Source organism: Ahaetulla prasina, chromosome 12 (genome assembly GCF_028640845.1).
Source record: "Ahaetulla prasina isolate Xishuangbanna chromosome 12, ASM2864084v1, whole genome shotgun sequence".
Classification (NCBI taxonomy): domain Eukaryota; kingdom Metazoa; phylum Chordata; class Lepidosauria; order Squamata; family Colubridae; genus Ahaetulla; species Ahaetulla prasina.
The window spans coordinates 26,411,831-26,426,179 of record NC_080550.1 but is presented as its reverse complement, the minus strand read 5'-3'; the positions used below and the strand labels follow the sequence as shown (position 1 = coordinate 26,426,179).

At 44.0% G+C, this 14,349-nt stretch overlaps 1 protein-coding gene across 2 annotated transcripts in view; it reads right to left on the bottom strand.

Moving 5' to 3' along the window:
* The window catches only part of LCAT (lecithin-cholesterol acyltransferase), a 34,242-nt gene that overhangs the window by 8,739 nt on the left and 11,154 nt on the right, over window positions 1-14,349 (bottom strand). For both annotated transcript variants that reach the window (XM_058155265.1, XM_058155264.1), the window contains exons 2-4: window positions 8,245-8,401; window positions 6,925-7,040; window positions 6,131-6,226 (exon numbers count right to left, since the gene is read on the bottom strand). In XM_058155265.1, coding sequence (XP_058011248.1) covers window positions 6,131-6,226; window positions 6,925-7,040; window positions 8,245-8,401 — 369 coding nt within the window. The remainder of the gene's footprint in view (window positions 1-6,130; window positions 6,227-6,924; window positions 7,041-8,244; window positions 8,402-14,349) is intronic.

Below are 14,349 nucleotides of genomic sequence, written 5' to 3'. Positions count from 1 at the left end.
CTGATTAAATAATTCTTTAAGTGGGCCTAATATTTCATCCTGTGTTTTTATAATAAGTTAGACCATCTGTACCAGGGTTTTATTTTAATTGTTTAACTCCACTTCTCCAGTAGCTATCGGCCATTCAGCTCCTCCCTCTGTTCTAATGTTAGAATACCTTATAATCTTTCAAATAATCATAAACCTATTTAATATTTTGTCTTTTGCATACAGTGTAAATTCTGAATGCCTTTAATTTTATCCTGTTTATATCTTACCTTTATATATTTTTGTATGACATTTTTTTCCTTAATTATAACCATCTCCCAGGTTTATTTGCATTACAAAAGGTATTGTTTTCTTCTGTATATTGCCACTGGTCTGCCATTAACATATTAAATTGACTCTGTAATATTTTTAGCCTCTTTTGATTTTATTTATTTATTTAACTGTTTATATTTCTATCTAATTCTTGAATTAAAATCTTCTTCAGTTCTTATTCTTTTTTAAATAAAGTTTTATTTTTATCCAAAATAATTCATCCAATGTACAGTTTATATACAATTAGTCCTTGTCAAATCTCTTATCTTCATCTCAACCTTTCATCTCTTATCTACATATTTATACATTTTCTTCTATCCTCTTCTTCCTCTTACTCTTTCCTACCTTTCTCTTTCTCCTAAGTTCTAAATGGTATATAGACCCTACATTAATTATATTTCTTCAATAATGAAACATTCATCACTCCATCTCTATAAATTTTCCTCATAGAAAACAAAATGCATCTCAACAACATCATTCCAAATAATTCCTAATTATAATCTTTTAAAGTCACTCTCATTCCCTCTCCTTTAAATATTTAATATTTCCCAGATTTACTCATATGCTGTTATTTTTTTTTTATCTGATACTTATTTTAAATAAATCAATCATTCCATTCTATATTTTCTAGTATATAGTCTTTCAAAGCATTTTGTCATCTCTTATTTGATACTGAGTGTCCATTTGTTGTTTTGTTTTGTCCATTCTTGATTGTATAATTCTTCTTTCTTCAATACTGCAATCAAAGTCTTGCGACTTTATTAAATTCAAATCAATTTAGTCTCTTATTAGTCCATTATTCCTAAGAAAGAACTTCAATAAACTTATCTTTTTAAATATTCTGCATGATCCTTCTTTAATCAAAATACTTTAATTTTACAAGTCACCATATTAATATAGCATCTTTATCTCAACATTTTAGATCTAATATGTTTCTTTGGTAATATCATTTTAAATTATTCAAATAATGAAATATCCTTCTCTTCTGTGAATTCAAACCATTATTCAAGATAATAGTTTAATTTATGGACTTTTGGAACACCAACAAGATCTTCTTTAGTGCTCCTTCTTTTCCATTGTAGTAGTTGCCAGTTTATTGTACCTTCATCTCTTGTTCCTTCTTTCAAACTCTAGTCAGCCTTTGTTTTTGAATCTAAACCCTCTATTTCCAACACTTGTAATAAATCTTCCATCAAAATCTGTTCTTGTACCTGCTTCACTTCTCTTTCACTTGCCTCCTTCTTAGCTTATGGAAGACTTCCAACTTTTAATACCTCAACATAAAATTCTCTTGCTTTTCCAAATTATTACGATGTACTTTCATAATATACTATTATACCAGTTGGAATATCCCATCTATATTCAATCTGATGTTTTGTTCATTCACCAAGGCAAATTCTTCTAGCCTTAATTTGTTTTGGTGAATTTCCTTTAATATCAAGATATCTTATCTGAATCTTCTCTATATAGGCAAAATCTGATTCTCACTATTCTGTTAAATAAATATCCCTTAGCAATTTTGCCTGTCAAAATTCACTGATATATTCAATTTGATAAGATCTTGCTGTATAATATCTCATAAATACTTAGAAAAATTTTATTCTCTTTATATTTTCAAACCTCATTCTAGAGCAAATTCCATATTTCTGTATTGTATCAAAACTATTTCATCCTCTGTTTTCCATTTACTGAAATTCATCCATTTTATTTTCTAATTTGTTATATGTACTTATCTCCTCTTTATAAATCATTATTGTTGACTTTTGCCATTACAAATCCTTCTTTAACTCTTTTTCCCTTGAATTTCATATCTCTTTCATTTCAGACATCTCATCAGTTATAACTTAAATTTTTCTTCTATCCTTTAAGTTCTCTTGTACGCCTCTAAATTCAATGTTCTAGTCTGCTGTATGCTGGATCTGATAAATTTAAAGCTCTTTGTTAATAGACTTTAATTGTTTGCTGCCATCTTCTATAAAATTATTTATTTATTTATTTCCAACAATATTTACTTTATTCTAACTTAAAACAGTCTTTGCAGTATTTAAAAATCTCTAGATTCTATCAACAGGAAAAGAGTTAAAGCAGCAAGTAACATCAAATTACCAATAAGGCAATTATCTTTATTTCACTCGTTAACTTAACAATTCTCCATTTTCTTCTGTTTTCAAGCTTGTTACAAATATGAATCTTCTATGAATTCTTTTAATTATCTTAATCCTTTATTTAAAAATAAATCTCTTTGGTATTTTTGGTTTAAAGAATCTATCTGCACTTGATTACTAAAAAAATTTTATTTGGTTTCAGATAGTGATCTTAGATAAATCTTTAATAATCTAATTGTCATTTAAAAATCTTAAGAGAAATTGCTGAGGCTTTTTCCCAAAAATTGTCTATAAGCCCCTTTAAAATATAAAATCAGTTCCCAAATTTAAAAATCTAGCTCAGTCTCTTTAATTAAATAAGTATGTTTTAATAATGAAAATTATATCAATATATTCTTGATAAAATTTTATAATTTCTTATAGATTCTATCATATTTATTGTAAATAAGATGCCATTAATTTTATATTAAATTGAAAATATATTTATAGCCTTTTAAGTTTGTGATCTTGTGGGTTTTGAATTAATAACTGTTGCTTCCTTTGAATTTCTTCTTCCAAGTACCTACCCTTTGTTTATTATTCCTTGCCTATTGTCCAAGTAAATCAATATCCTCTAATAAAGCTTTTACTCGCCTCACAGTTCCTATAGGTGTCCCTTTGTACATATTAAAATCAAAAATTCTTTCAACTGTTTCTTAATAAGTTACATTATCCTCATATCTAAACAGATTTTCATTCAACCTCCATGTTCTACCACCTTTTTCCCTTGTAATAATTCCATCCATACTGGGCTATAGTTAAACACCTCGGAAATATCTTCATTTCTTCACCCTAGAAAGCAAGTCATTAGAAATTAAAATAAAATCAATACGTGAAAAGATTGATGCCTATCGGAAAAAGTAAAATCTCTCTCATCTGGATTCCATAACCTCTCTAAACTCAAAGTCTTCCATCATTTCAAAAAGGATTTTGGTAGTTTGCATGTATAGGTATCTTCTTGGAGGAGGTTCTCTTATCCTTCTTGTATCAATTACTCCATTCCAGTCTCCTAATAAAATAAACGAACTATAATCCCAGAGGGTCAACCTCTCGTGTAACATTTTAAAACTTTTCTTGTTGCTGATTAGGTGCATAAATACCTATCAGCAAAGTCTTTTTTGCATCTATCACCAGTTCAATAGCAATAAATCTTCCTTGAATATCTGCCTCAATTAACTTAGCTGGTATATCCTTCCTGATATATACAACAATTCCATGCTTCTTTTCCAAAGCTGATGCAACAAAATGGTTACCCAATTTTGAATTAATTAAATATTTTTGGTCTGATAATTTTATATGTGTCTCTTGCAAACAAATCACATCATTTTAAAATTGTTTCAAGTAGTGAAATATTTTCCTTCTTTTCTGAGCTGAATTCAAGCCATTAACATTCCATGACAAAATTCTATTTGCCATTACTGGCCTCCTGAAGCTTTGAAGCAGACAACGGAAGCTCCTCCTCCGGTATCTTCCGTCTAGCTCCTCCCACAGCTTCCATGCTGGGATCCTGACTTTTACTTTGAGACTGTTGCTCTTCTTTACGCTTAAGAGCTCCTCTTGTCACCCTTTGCTCTTGTGGTTCCTCTGATACTGGCAGCAATGAAGGCTCTTGGATCACCACGCCTTCTTGAATCTCTTGAAGTTTTTCTATCACTTCTATTTCGACTTTCAAAACTGTAGAAATCCTTTGCCTTTAAAACAGTGTCAATTCTATATCTCCTTCCTTGATAGAATAGTGTCAGTCAACTGGCACCTCCCATCTGAATTGAATCTGATGTTTTTTAAGTTCTTGTGTAAAAAAAGCAAATTCCTTCCTGTCTCTTAACATCTTTGAAGGAATCTCTTTCAACACCTTCAACTCCTGTTCTCCAATTTTTAAAGTTGTCTGATATGAAACTTGCAGAATTTGATTTCTCATAGTCCTTTTCACAAAATAAACCACAATGTCCCGAGGAAGCTTTCTCTGTCTTGCAATCCAGGATTAACTCTATATATTTTATCAATTTGGTAAGCTACCTCTTGGGGTTCCACTTCAATAAATTCAGCCAATGCTTCTGATATAATTTTCTTAAGTCTTCTCCTCGCTCTTCTTGCATACCACGGATTCTAAGAGCTCCTTCCATAAGTTTATATTGTAATATCACAACCTGATCTTCATTTTGGTCCACTTTTTTCTGAACACCTTTCATTTTGTCTTCTAAATGCTTATTTGACTGTGAGATCTGTTGCATTTCCCTTCCAATCCTCAATTTTTACTCAGTCCTTGAACTGCCATGAGAATATCTTCTCTTATTTTTGCATTAAAATTCTCCATCATCTCTTTTTGCCTATCTTCAGAAAGTTTTAATTGTACTTTCAATATATCCTCAAGACTTGGTTCAGATCCCCTTCTTCCAGAAGGCTTTAAAGGTTTAGCTGCCATTCTGTCTTCAAAAGAATCAGGAATTTAAACTTAACAACTTTCCTTCCCTCCTTTCAGTATAAAAAAAACTCCGTTTGTAACAATCCACAAATAACGCTACTTTATCGTACTAAAAAATTTTTAATTTCACTTTCAGACGCCATTTTAAAAGTCAATTAATCAAAGACAAAGAAAGGTTTCAGGTTTCAGAAAGGGAGTCGGTACTTGCCGTGCTGATTCTACATCAAAGATCGAACGCTTGTGAAATTCCCGTCTGCTTAGAAAATCAATCAATTTAATAAGTCCTTTTGAGCAGAAGCGACTCTCCTACTCCTTTTTCCTGATAAAAAACAGGAGCGTGTTTGAAGTTGGAGGGAGTGGAATTTGGTGGGACCATAAATCCAGGAAAATTCGCTCTTAAGAGCAAACCCCCTGTCAGATCTGCCACTTTCCCACAACTCTGCATAACCCCCTTTTTCCCGTAGGGTATGCTAAGCTCAGTGAACAGTGATTTTTTCTGTTTCACTGACTTTTACAATCTTCTAACACGGAGTGCTCTGTTAGAGCACCCAGCAGGAGCGGTGACGTCACTGGAGCCCCCTGCCGCAATTTTTTTTGTTGGAAATTATTACGGACTGTACAGTAATTGAGACTAAATTGATTTTAAATCTAATAACAGCAGCAAGATTACTAATAGGACAATACTGGAAGAAAAAAGAAGTACCTACAATAGAAGAATGGATATTGAAAGTTGCCAATTTGGCTGAGATGGCGAAGATATCAGCCTTTTTGAAAGACAATACGCAAGAAAGATACTTAAAGGAATGGAAAAAATGGATTGACTATATTCAAAGTAGATATCAGACTAAGAGTTATCAGACTGTTTTTGAATGATTATGATGTATTATTTTTGATTGTTTTCGGGGGAAGTTAGGAATTGATGATTGTAGGGGTATAATTAAGTTGGGACGAAATTTTTTTAGCATATGTTTGTTTTATTTTTAACTATACCTTGTGCTCGTTCCGGAAGTCGGGGGGTTGTGAAGGAGGGGGAGATGGGGAAAGGGGGGAAAAATTTTCTGTAAAACTTTTTGAATAAAAAAGAAAAAAGAAAACAGTAAAAAAAAAATGCTGAAAAATGGGCTGCCCTGCTGCAGGATCTGAGTTGGAGATGGCTGGTATAGATGCACAAGCTGCCTGACACATCGGAGTGGGTTCAACCCATTTTCCCTGCCAAGAGCTCTTGGAGAGCAGGGCTCCCCTGCCTCTGCCCAGGTGTACTCACTGGGGCCAAGCCTCCAGTCATAGGGAGCCGCTCTCACGCTCTGATCGCGCACATAGCCGTTGTTGACCAGGTGCTGCACCAGGGTGTGCATGTAGCCTAGAGCAAGGAAGAGAAGGGAGGTTAGTGGAGGGCAGAGGGCAGGGCTACCTCCAGGGAACTGACTAAGGGCACGGCTTTCCTCTGGCAAGGGGCTTCAAGGCCTCCCTGGAATTTCATGCTCCAGGCATCTGCTGATGTTCTCCTCTCCAAACCATTCTTGACTCCCTCGGAAGAAGCCAAGCAGTTTTTAGAAAAAGCACCAAGATCAAAGTGATTCCAAAGAGTGTCATGCAGATCCTGCACCACCTGGTAGCAACTTCTTAAATCCAAAGGGCTGCCCCCCCCCAATTGAGCACCTCTCAAAGATGTTCCATCTTTCCAAGAAAGCAGGAGTAATTTCCGCTGTATTATTGTCCTCCCTATACATATCTCTACTTGAAGGGAACCGCTCTGGCCACTGACTGACGCATGAAGGGCTGTGGTTGCTGGCAAAAAAGCTGCCTGTGGAGCTCTCTGGCCAGGACCTACCCCCCTCCGGTCATCATAACTCTATATCGGACCCCACAGAAGGAGGACACTTGTGCAGGTAGCCCCCCAACAAAGACCAAGCAATAGGCAGCCTGTTGCCCAAACTCTCTGCCGTTGTTCCATGCAGGAAAATTCAGGAACCCAGAGAAACCAAAGACTCATTTGGGGATGCATTTCACCCTGTTGGGTTTCTCTCCAGCTCCCCCTCCCCCACTCATTCTTCTCACCGGCCAATTTGCCACCATCCAGGTATTCCACGGAAAAGGTCTGGCCAAACCCAGGAACTCTGATGTGGACTCCAGGGGCGTTGGTTATGCTCCGGGTGGTTTTATTGAAAATCAGTCTGTGTCGCCCAAGAGAAAACACAATCATTATTTTAGGAGGTCCACTTCCAACAAAGGCCATCTTACCAGAGAACTTCAAGGGGCTCGATATCACACTCAGGATCACTAGCAGCTTTAATCCCTTTAGATCTACTGTCCAGGTTGAGGCCTCAAATCCTGTGCACTGGAGGCCTCCGGTAGTCCTTTGTGGTCTCTGCCAACAGGGCCTGAGAAAGCCACCAAATGCCACCGTGGGGCCTCAGGAGCCTCCCTTCTCTCAAAATCTGCCTCCTACCAGAAAGAAACAGCGGAGAGGGCATGGGGGCGACTGGGGGCTGCCAGGGGACGGAGGCTCCTGCCACATTGGGGCAATCCATGCCACCTTTGTCTAGCTATCTTAAAACAGGAGTTTCCCATTTTTTCAGGGATGCTAAAGCCACGATTAAAAGAAATTCCTGAAACAGCAAATGGAGTTGTGGGCTTGCACCATGAAGCCCTACTTGATGCCTGCCAGCTATTTAGGGGGACTGGTCTTCTTCTAAGGAGGTCCTGAACTCAGCCTGCCTAACAGTTGATGGGGTGTCAGGGGTGGGCAGGAAATGGGAGCCCCCAGCCAAGGCTGGGTGTCCCAGGTGAAAGCAACAAGAGTCCATCAGGGTCAGTGACCCTGAAAGACACCGGGCAGTCTATAATAACAAAACCAGCAATTATTCTCTGAGGTTCACTGAGGGATGGAGGTGGGGGAGGGAATGTTCCCAGAATAAATTAATACTGAGAGGTTCTATTGGAAAGTTGTGGGCTCATGTTTTCTCTCAGAGCTTGAGCTGGAATGAACGAGAGAAGCACTCAGTGACTGCAGTAAGTCCCAAAATGCTTCGCTTAGTTTTGGCTTGGCCTGCTCTTGAATCGGCCACTGTTCATAAATCATGGTTCATAATTTAGCAGAGCTTGTGCAAGTCACCCACTATGTTGTATAAAACAAACAATGGCTTGGCGCAATATCTTGTATGTTTGGCAGAGGCTCCTCAACTTGCTGCTCGTTGTGTCTTTGGGGTCTTGTCTCCCTCTGCATCACCCCCTCTTCTCCTTGGTCTGGGAGCCAGGGGCACTCTAGGGCCTGGGCCAGCAAGGACCCCCCAGCCCAAAAGGCAGAGGAGAGTTGATGTGCTGGGGGGGCGCGCACGTCTGTCTGGGAAGAGAGAGGGGGGCTCCCCACAGACATGCCTTGTGTTGTCGATCCAACAGTCCACTCCAAAAGGCAGGAACATGTTGAGGTTCAGCCAGATGGTAAAGTAATCATCGGTCTTGCGGTAACACATCCAGTTCACCACATCTGGCTTGTCCAACTTAGCCTCCAGCTGATTCCCAAGGTATCCGGGCACTGCAGGGGCAGAGAAAGAGAGAGAGCAGCTGCCTTCCCATCTCTGAACAAAATGGCCTTCAGAGATGGGGGTTCCCATGTGCCCTCCTCCTGTACCTGCCTGGTATACCTGGGGCCTTTCCTTCTTCTGGCTGCAACCCTGTCTTGGAGGGAAGTGGCAGGTTTACCTCTCTACCTTCCTGTCCATCCTCTGCAAACAGCTGCACTTGGCGAGGCAGCTCCTGCCCTCCAGAAGAGATTCGCCCCAGAGATCTCCTCATAAGAGGAAAACCCCATTGTTCTTCTCGACCTTAGATAGGGTTGAGGGTGATGGCGTTTGGTTGTGTTTGATCTTTCTGGTTACACATCATCTGTCCTTTCGTATTGTTCTGCCTTATGAAAAGGCCCCAGAGTAACTGAAGTTGGACGTGTTTTAAGCCACGCTTCACTTTTTTCTCGCTTCTGCTTCTCTGCGGGACTTTCCCCTCCAGCAAGCAAAGAGGCTCCCTGCCCATCCTTGGGGCAAAGCTGCTGCAGCAGCTGCCATCCCACTCCACCCCCAGCGACCCCCGGCCTGCAGGGCTGCTGAACTGCCCCGGCCGTGATGCAGAGAGCATAACAGGCAAAGCCCCCATGGAGCCTCCCTGCTCTCTGCAGCACCTCACAAGCGAGTAGGAAAGGCAGGGATGCTCCCAGCCCTGCTCAAGAACAAGCAAAGCTGCAGGTGCCCACGCTCTGAGGTCCTGTTAGCATTAATAAAGCATTAAGAATGAAACAGGTAAAAGTCAGAAAGAGAACTAAACTGTTTGCAACATTTCCTCAAACCGATTCTTGGTCCTGTCAAGTCACAATTGTAATAGGAAAGCTAGTGCTGGGAAAATCTCCTCGGGATGAGAATTTTCCAGACCTGACCCTAGAGAAGAACACAGAGCAAGGCAGCCCAAGAGACGATACGGGAGTCGGTCTGAAGCAGCAGCAGAGAGAAGGAAGGATTGGGCCCTCCTGCAAGGCACGTTTGGCCCCGGACATCTCAGGGGAGACGCAACCAGTCCCTGCTGGCCAAGGAGGAGAAGGAAGGCAGGCAGGTGGGGAGACTCCTTTCTTCCCAGTCTCCCTTTTATCACCTGTACAGCATAGCACGTACACGCCTGTTTGTGCCTGCGTGTGCTGCTGGAGCGACTGCAATTAGTTAAAGGTTTGTGTGTTCGCAGAGATTTCCTGCACGCTGCAGATGAAATTAAGCAGTTCATCAGGCAAGGGGCTAAGTGCTGCTTCCATTAACAGAATCTCAGAAGCAGCAACTGTCAGTTCCCAATTCTGGTCTGCACAAATCCAGACAGTCACCAGATGGCAGCAGAGTTTCCTGCATTTTTCCGCCATCCATGCTTGTCTGGATTAGTAGCCCTAAACAACCAGCAGGCAGCCAGGCTATAATTGCTAAGTCCCAAATGCCTGAGGAAAACCCAGCTTTGCTTGGTGCTGAAATGCCAACTAGGCTGGTGCTGAGCCATTGCCCTGCCACCATTTTCTGATGCCAGAGCCCACTTCTACCAACCAAGAGCAGAGACAGCCTGTCCTCCAGATCAGCAGTCACCAACCGGTGGTCCATGAGAAAATTTTGGTGGTCCGCAGAAAAATTATTTGCATTTTTAATGTTGCACTAAATCAGGGGTCCTGTTGTGTCTTGCCCGCTCTCACCGCAGCCGGGGTCTGCTTATCTGCTTCCGAACACGGAGGAATGTATGCCTCCTGGTCCCAGCCCTGGCTCCATGCCCAAGCAGGCTGCAGAGGAGGGAGCACCCCCCGGCCCCAGCCCTGGCTCCATGCCCAGGCAAACGGAGCAGCTAGACCCCTCCCCCTCCTCCACAGCATGTGAGCCTGAGGAAAGTTTATTTCCAACAGCTGCTGATTGGAGTGACCCTTGCATCAGAAGACTGGATAGGCGGAGGCAACAGAAGGAAGGAGGCAGGCCTTAATGAGTGCTGAGTCATGGAGCCACACCCCATGGCCTATATAAAGGATCTGCTTTCTGGCAGTCTCTGAGTCAGGCAAAGTCGAACTTATCTTGCTGAAGTCACTTTCTGGTCTCCTGCCTGCTCTGAGGACTTTGCTAGGACTTTGGGCAGAGCTGCAGAGGCAAGCCTGATTCGGATTTCCCTGACCCGGCCGTCAGCGGAGGAGTGGGATACGACAGGTCCTCAAACTACGGCCCCTGGGATGGATACGTGCAATGAACGTTTGTGTTGCTGCAGAGAGTCTCCCCCTTTGAGGTCTTTTTGTGCGGGTCAGCGGAGGGCAGAAATTCTGACGGGGTCTGTTTTGGCCTCCTGGTGCGGGGCTTTGGGCAAAGGCTGGAGGGAAGTGCACTGGTGGCAAAGAGCTTTTTCCAGTGGGACTGCATCATGGCCTGGAACTGGCTGACCATCTCAGCCCACTGAACCTCCAGGAGCTGGTACCTGGCCTTGCACTTCGGCAGGTCTTCCCTCTGCTTGGAAAGCCTATGCTCCTAATCCTCAGTGAGGTGGTTCCACTCAGCCTCCTTCTCAGTCAGATCCAATATGAACTGAGACATTTTGCCAACTCTTTCTCGTGGTAGCTGCTTAGCTTCAACAGCTGTTCTTACCTAGGCTTCCTTAGAAATTAAACAGCATAACTGGCTGAATGATCTGGATGTGGGGGATTTAGTCATTACTCCCCTGCCGTGGACAGATCATTCTCTCCTTCGCCTGGACTTTCGGACCGCAGACCCTCACCGCAGGGAGATGGAGCCAGTTCGTTGGTTCCGTCCCAGGCGCCTGATGGACCCGAGTAGGTTCCTGACGGAGCTTGGGCCATTTCCTGAAGATCTGGCCCACGGCTCGGCCGAAGAACTCGCTGCCGTGGGGGCTTTGGACCGCGTCGTGCCGATGAGACCTCTGACCCGGCGCTGCTCTCGACCGGCTCCTAGGTTTACTGAGGAACTGAGAGAGATGTAGCGCCGGAGAAGACGCCTAGAGAGCACCTGGAGGGCCAGCCGCTCCAAATCTGACCGAACACTAGTACGGTCACATATTCAGACCTATCCAGTGGCAATAAAAACGGCGAAGCAAGTATACTTTGCTGCCCTTATAGCATCGGCAGATATCCGCCCAGCCGCCTTGTTTAGGGTGACCCACTCCCTTCTGTTTCAGGGGGCTCGGGAAGACCCCTTGCAGGGTCGGGCTGAGGAATTTGGAAGTTATCTGCACGATAAAATCGCTCAGATCCGGGATGGGTTGGACACAGATTGGGTAGATCCGGACGGGATGACGCGGGCACGTCTTGAGAACATTGTTTGGGCTGAGTTTGTTCCTGTGACTCCCAATGACATGGACAGGATACTGGAGAGGTTGAATGCCACTACATGTTTATTGGACCCGTGTCCCTCCTGGTTGGTACTGGCCACCCAGGAGGTTACACGAGGCTGGCTCCAGGGAATTACCAGCGCTTCTCTGAGGGAGGGAGTCTTCCCAGCCGCCTTGAAAGTGGCGGTGGTGAGGCCCCTCCTTAAGAAGCCTTCCCTGGACCCAGCTATTTTGGCTAATTATCGTCCAGTCTCCAATCTTCGCTTTTTGGTGAAGGTTGTAGAGAGTGTGGTGGCTTGGCAACTCCCCCAGTACCTGGAGGAAACTGTTTATCTAGACCCGTGCCAGTCCGGCTTCAGGCGTGGGTACAGCACAGAGACGGCTTTGGTCGCGTTGGTTGATGATCTCTGGAGGGCACGGGACAGAGGTTGTTCCTCTGTTCTTGTCCTGTTAGATCTATCAGCGGCGTTTGATACCATCGACCATGGTATCTTGCTGCGGCAGTTGGAGGGCTTGGGGGTGGGAGGCACCATTTTACGGTGGTTCTCCTCCTACCTCTCCGACCGCTCGCAGACGGTGTTGACAGGGGGGCAGAGATCGACCCCTAGGCAACTCACTTATGGGGTGCCGCAGGGGTCGATTCTCTCACCCCTCTTGTTCAACATTTATATGAAGCCGCTGGGAGAGATCATCCGTGGTTTCAGGGTGAGCTGTCAGCTGTATGCTGACAATACTCAATTGTACATCTCCATCCCGAACCACCCCAAGGAAGCCGTTGATGTGATGACTCGGTGTCTTGAGGCCGTTCGGGTCTGGATGGGGATGAACAGGCTCCGACTCAACCCATCCAAGACGGAGTGGTTGTGGATGCCAGCGTCCCGGCACAGTCAGCTTACCCCATTGCTGACTGTGGGGGGCGAATCGTTAGCCCCCAGGGAATCGGTGCGCAATTTAGGCGTTCTCCTGGATGCACGGCTGTCTTTAGAAGACCATTTGACAGCCGTCGCCGGGGGAGCTTTTCATCAGGTTCGCCTGATTCGCCAATTGCGCCCTTTCCTGGACCGGGATGCGTTATGTATGGTCACTCATGCCCTCGTCACTTCCCGTCTGGATTACTGCAATGCTCTCTACATGGGGCTCCCCTTGAGGAGCACCCGGAGGCTCCAACTGGTGCAGAATGCGGCCGCGCAGGGGATTGAGGGAGCTCCTCGTAACACCTCTCCTGCGCAGGCTGCATTGGTTGCCGGTGGTCTTCCGGGTGCGCTTCAAGGTGTTGGTTATCACCTTTAAAGCACTCCATGGCACTGGACCGGGATATTTATGGGACCGCCTGCTGCCGACAGTTACCTCCCATTGTCCGGTACGTCCAGTGCGCGCTCACAGGGAAGGCCTTCTTAGGGTGCCGTCGGCTAGTCAATGTCGGCTGGCGGCCCCCAGGGGAAGAACATTCTCTGTGGGGGCCCCGGCTCTATGGAATGAGCTGCCGGTGGGACTCCGTCTCCTCCCTGATCTCCGGACCTTTAAACGCGAGCTCAAGACTTTCTCTTTTCATCAAGCAGGGCTGGCCTGATTGATTTTAGTATGGGGGTTTTTAGTGGGTTTTAATAGGGTTTTATTAGGGTTTTAGTTTTGATAAAAAATTTAGCTAATATTTTAAGTATACAGCGATTTAATCAGTTTTTTAAACTTTATATAGTATTTTAATTTGTTAGGATTTTTGTCGTTTTATTGGCTGTACACCGCCCTGAGTCTTCAGAGAAGGGCGGTATAAAAATATGAATAAATAAATAAATAATAAATAAATAAACTTAGTCCCGGCAAACCTCTTTAATTCATATGGCTGTAAATTACTTTCGTTTACAGTCTGCAAGGCTTTCAGAGGAAGGTTATCAACACCCACCTATCTCATGTGGAACACTGCCAAAGGGCTAATTTCCAGACGCAGGGCAAGGCCAAACTTGGCACAGAGTCACAAATAGAAGTTTCAAATCTTGAATTGGCCAGATGAACTAATTGCTTCCTGCAAAAGCTCACATCCTGTTCACTTCTCTTTTATGTCGTATGGGAGGGGCCAATCATCTCCAAGCCTTCCTCCCAAGTCGACCATGTTTCCTTAATTGTTCCTGTCTCCTGACAACTCTGCGCATGCACACACTGGGAACAGGCTCACACTGTTCTTCTGCCTCACTGATGTCAGACTCCAGAGACTCCGGTGGCAGCAAAGAACTACCAGATGGCCTTGGCCCAGGGGTGAAATCCAGCAGGTTCTAACAGGTTCTGGAAAACCGATAGTGGAAATTTTGAGTAGTTCGGAGAACCGGCAAATACCACCTCTGGCTGGCCCCCGATTGGTGTGGGAATGGAGATTTTGCAATAACCTTGCCCCAGGAGGGGAGGGAATGGAAATTTTGCAATATCCTTCCCGTACCACGCCCACCAAGCCACGCCCACAGAACTGGTACCAAAAAAATTTGGATTTCACCCCTGCCTTGGCCCCCTCTCTGCCTCTGACTCAGAGCCATCGTCTGAGCCTTCCCCAGACGCCAGGACTGGCCCACGTTCCTTCCCAACCTCCTCAGTGTCCGAATCTGCTGCCAGCTCTGCTGGTGAGCCACAACAACTGCTTCCTGTGGGGCCCTAAGGAGC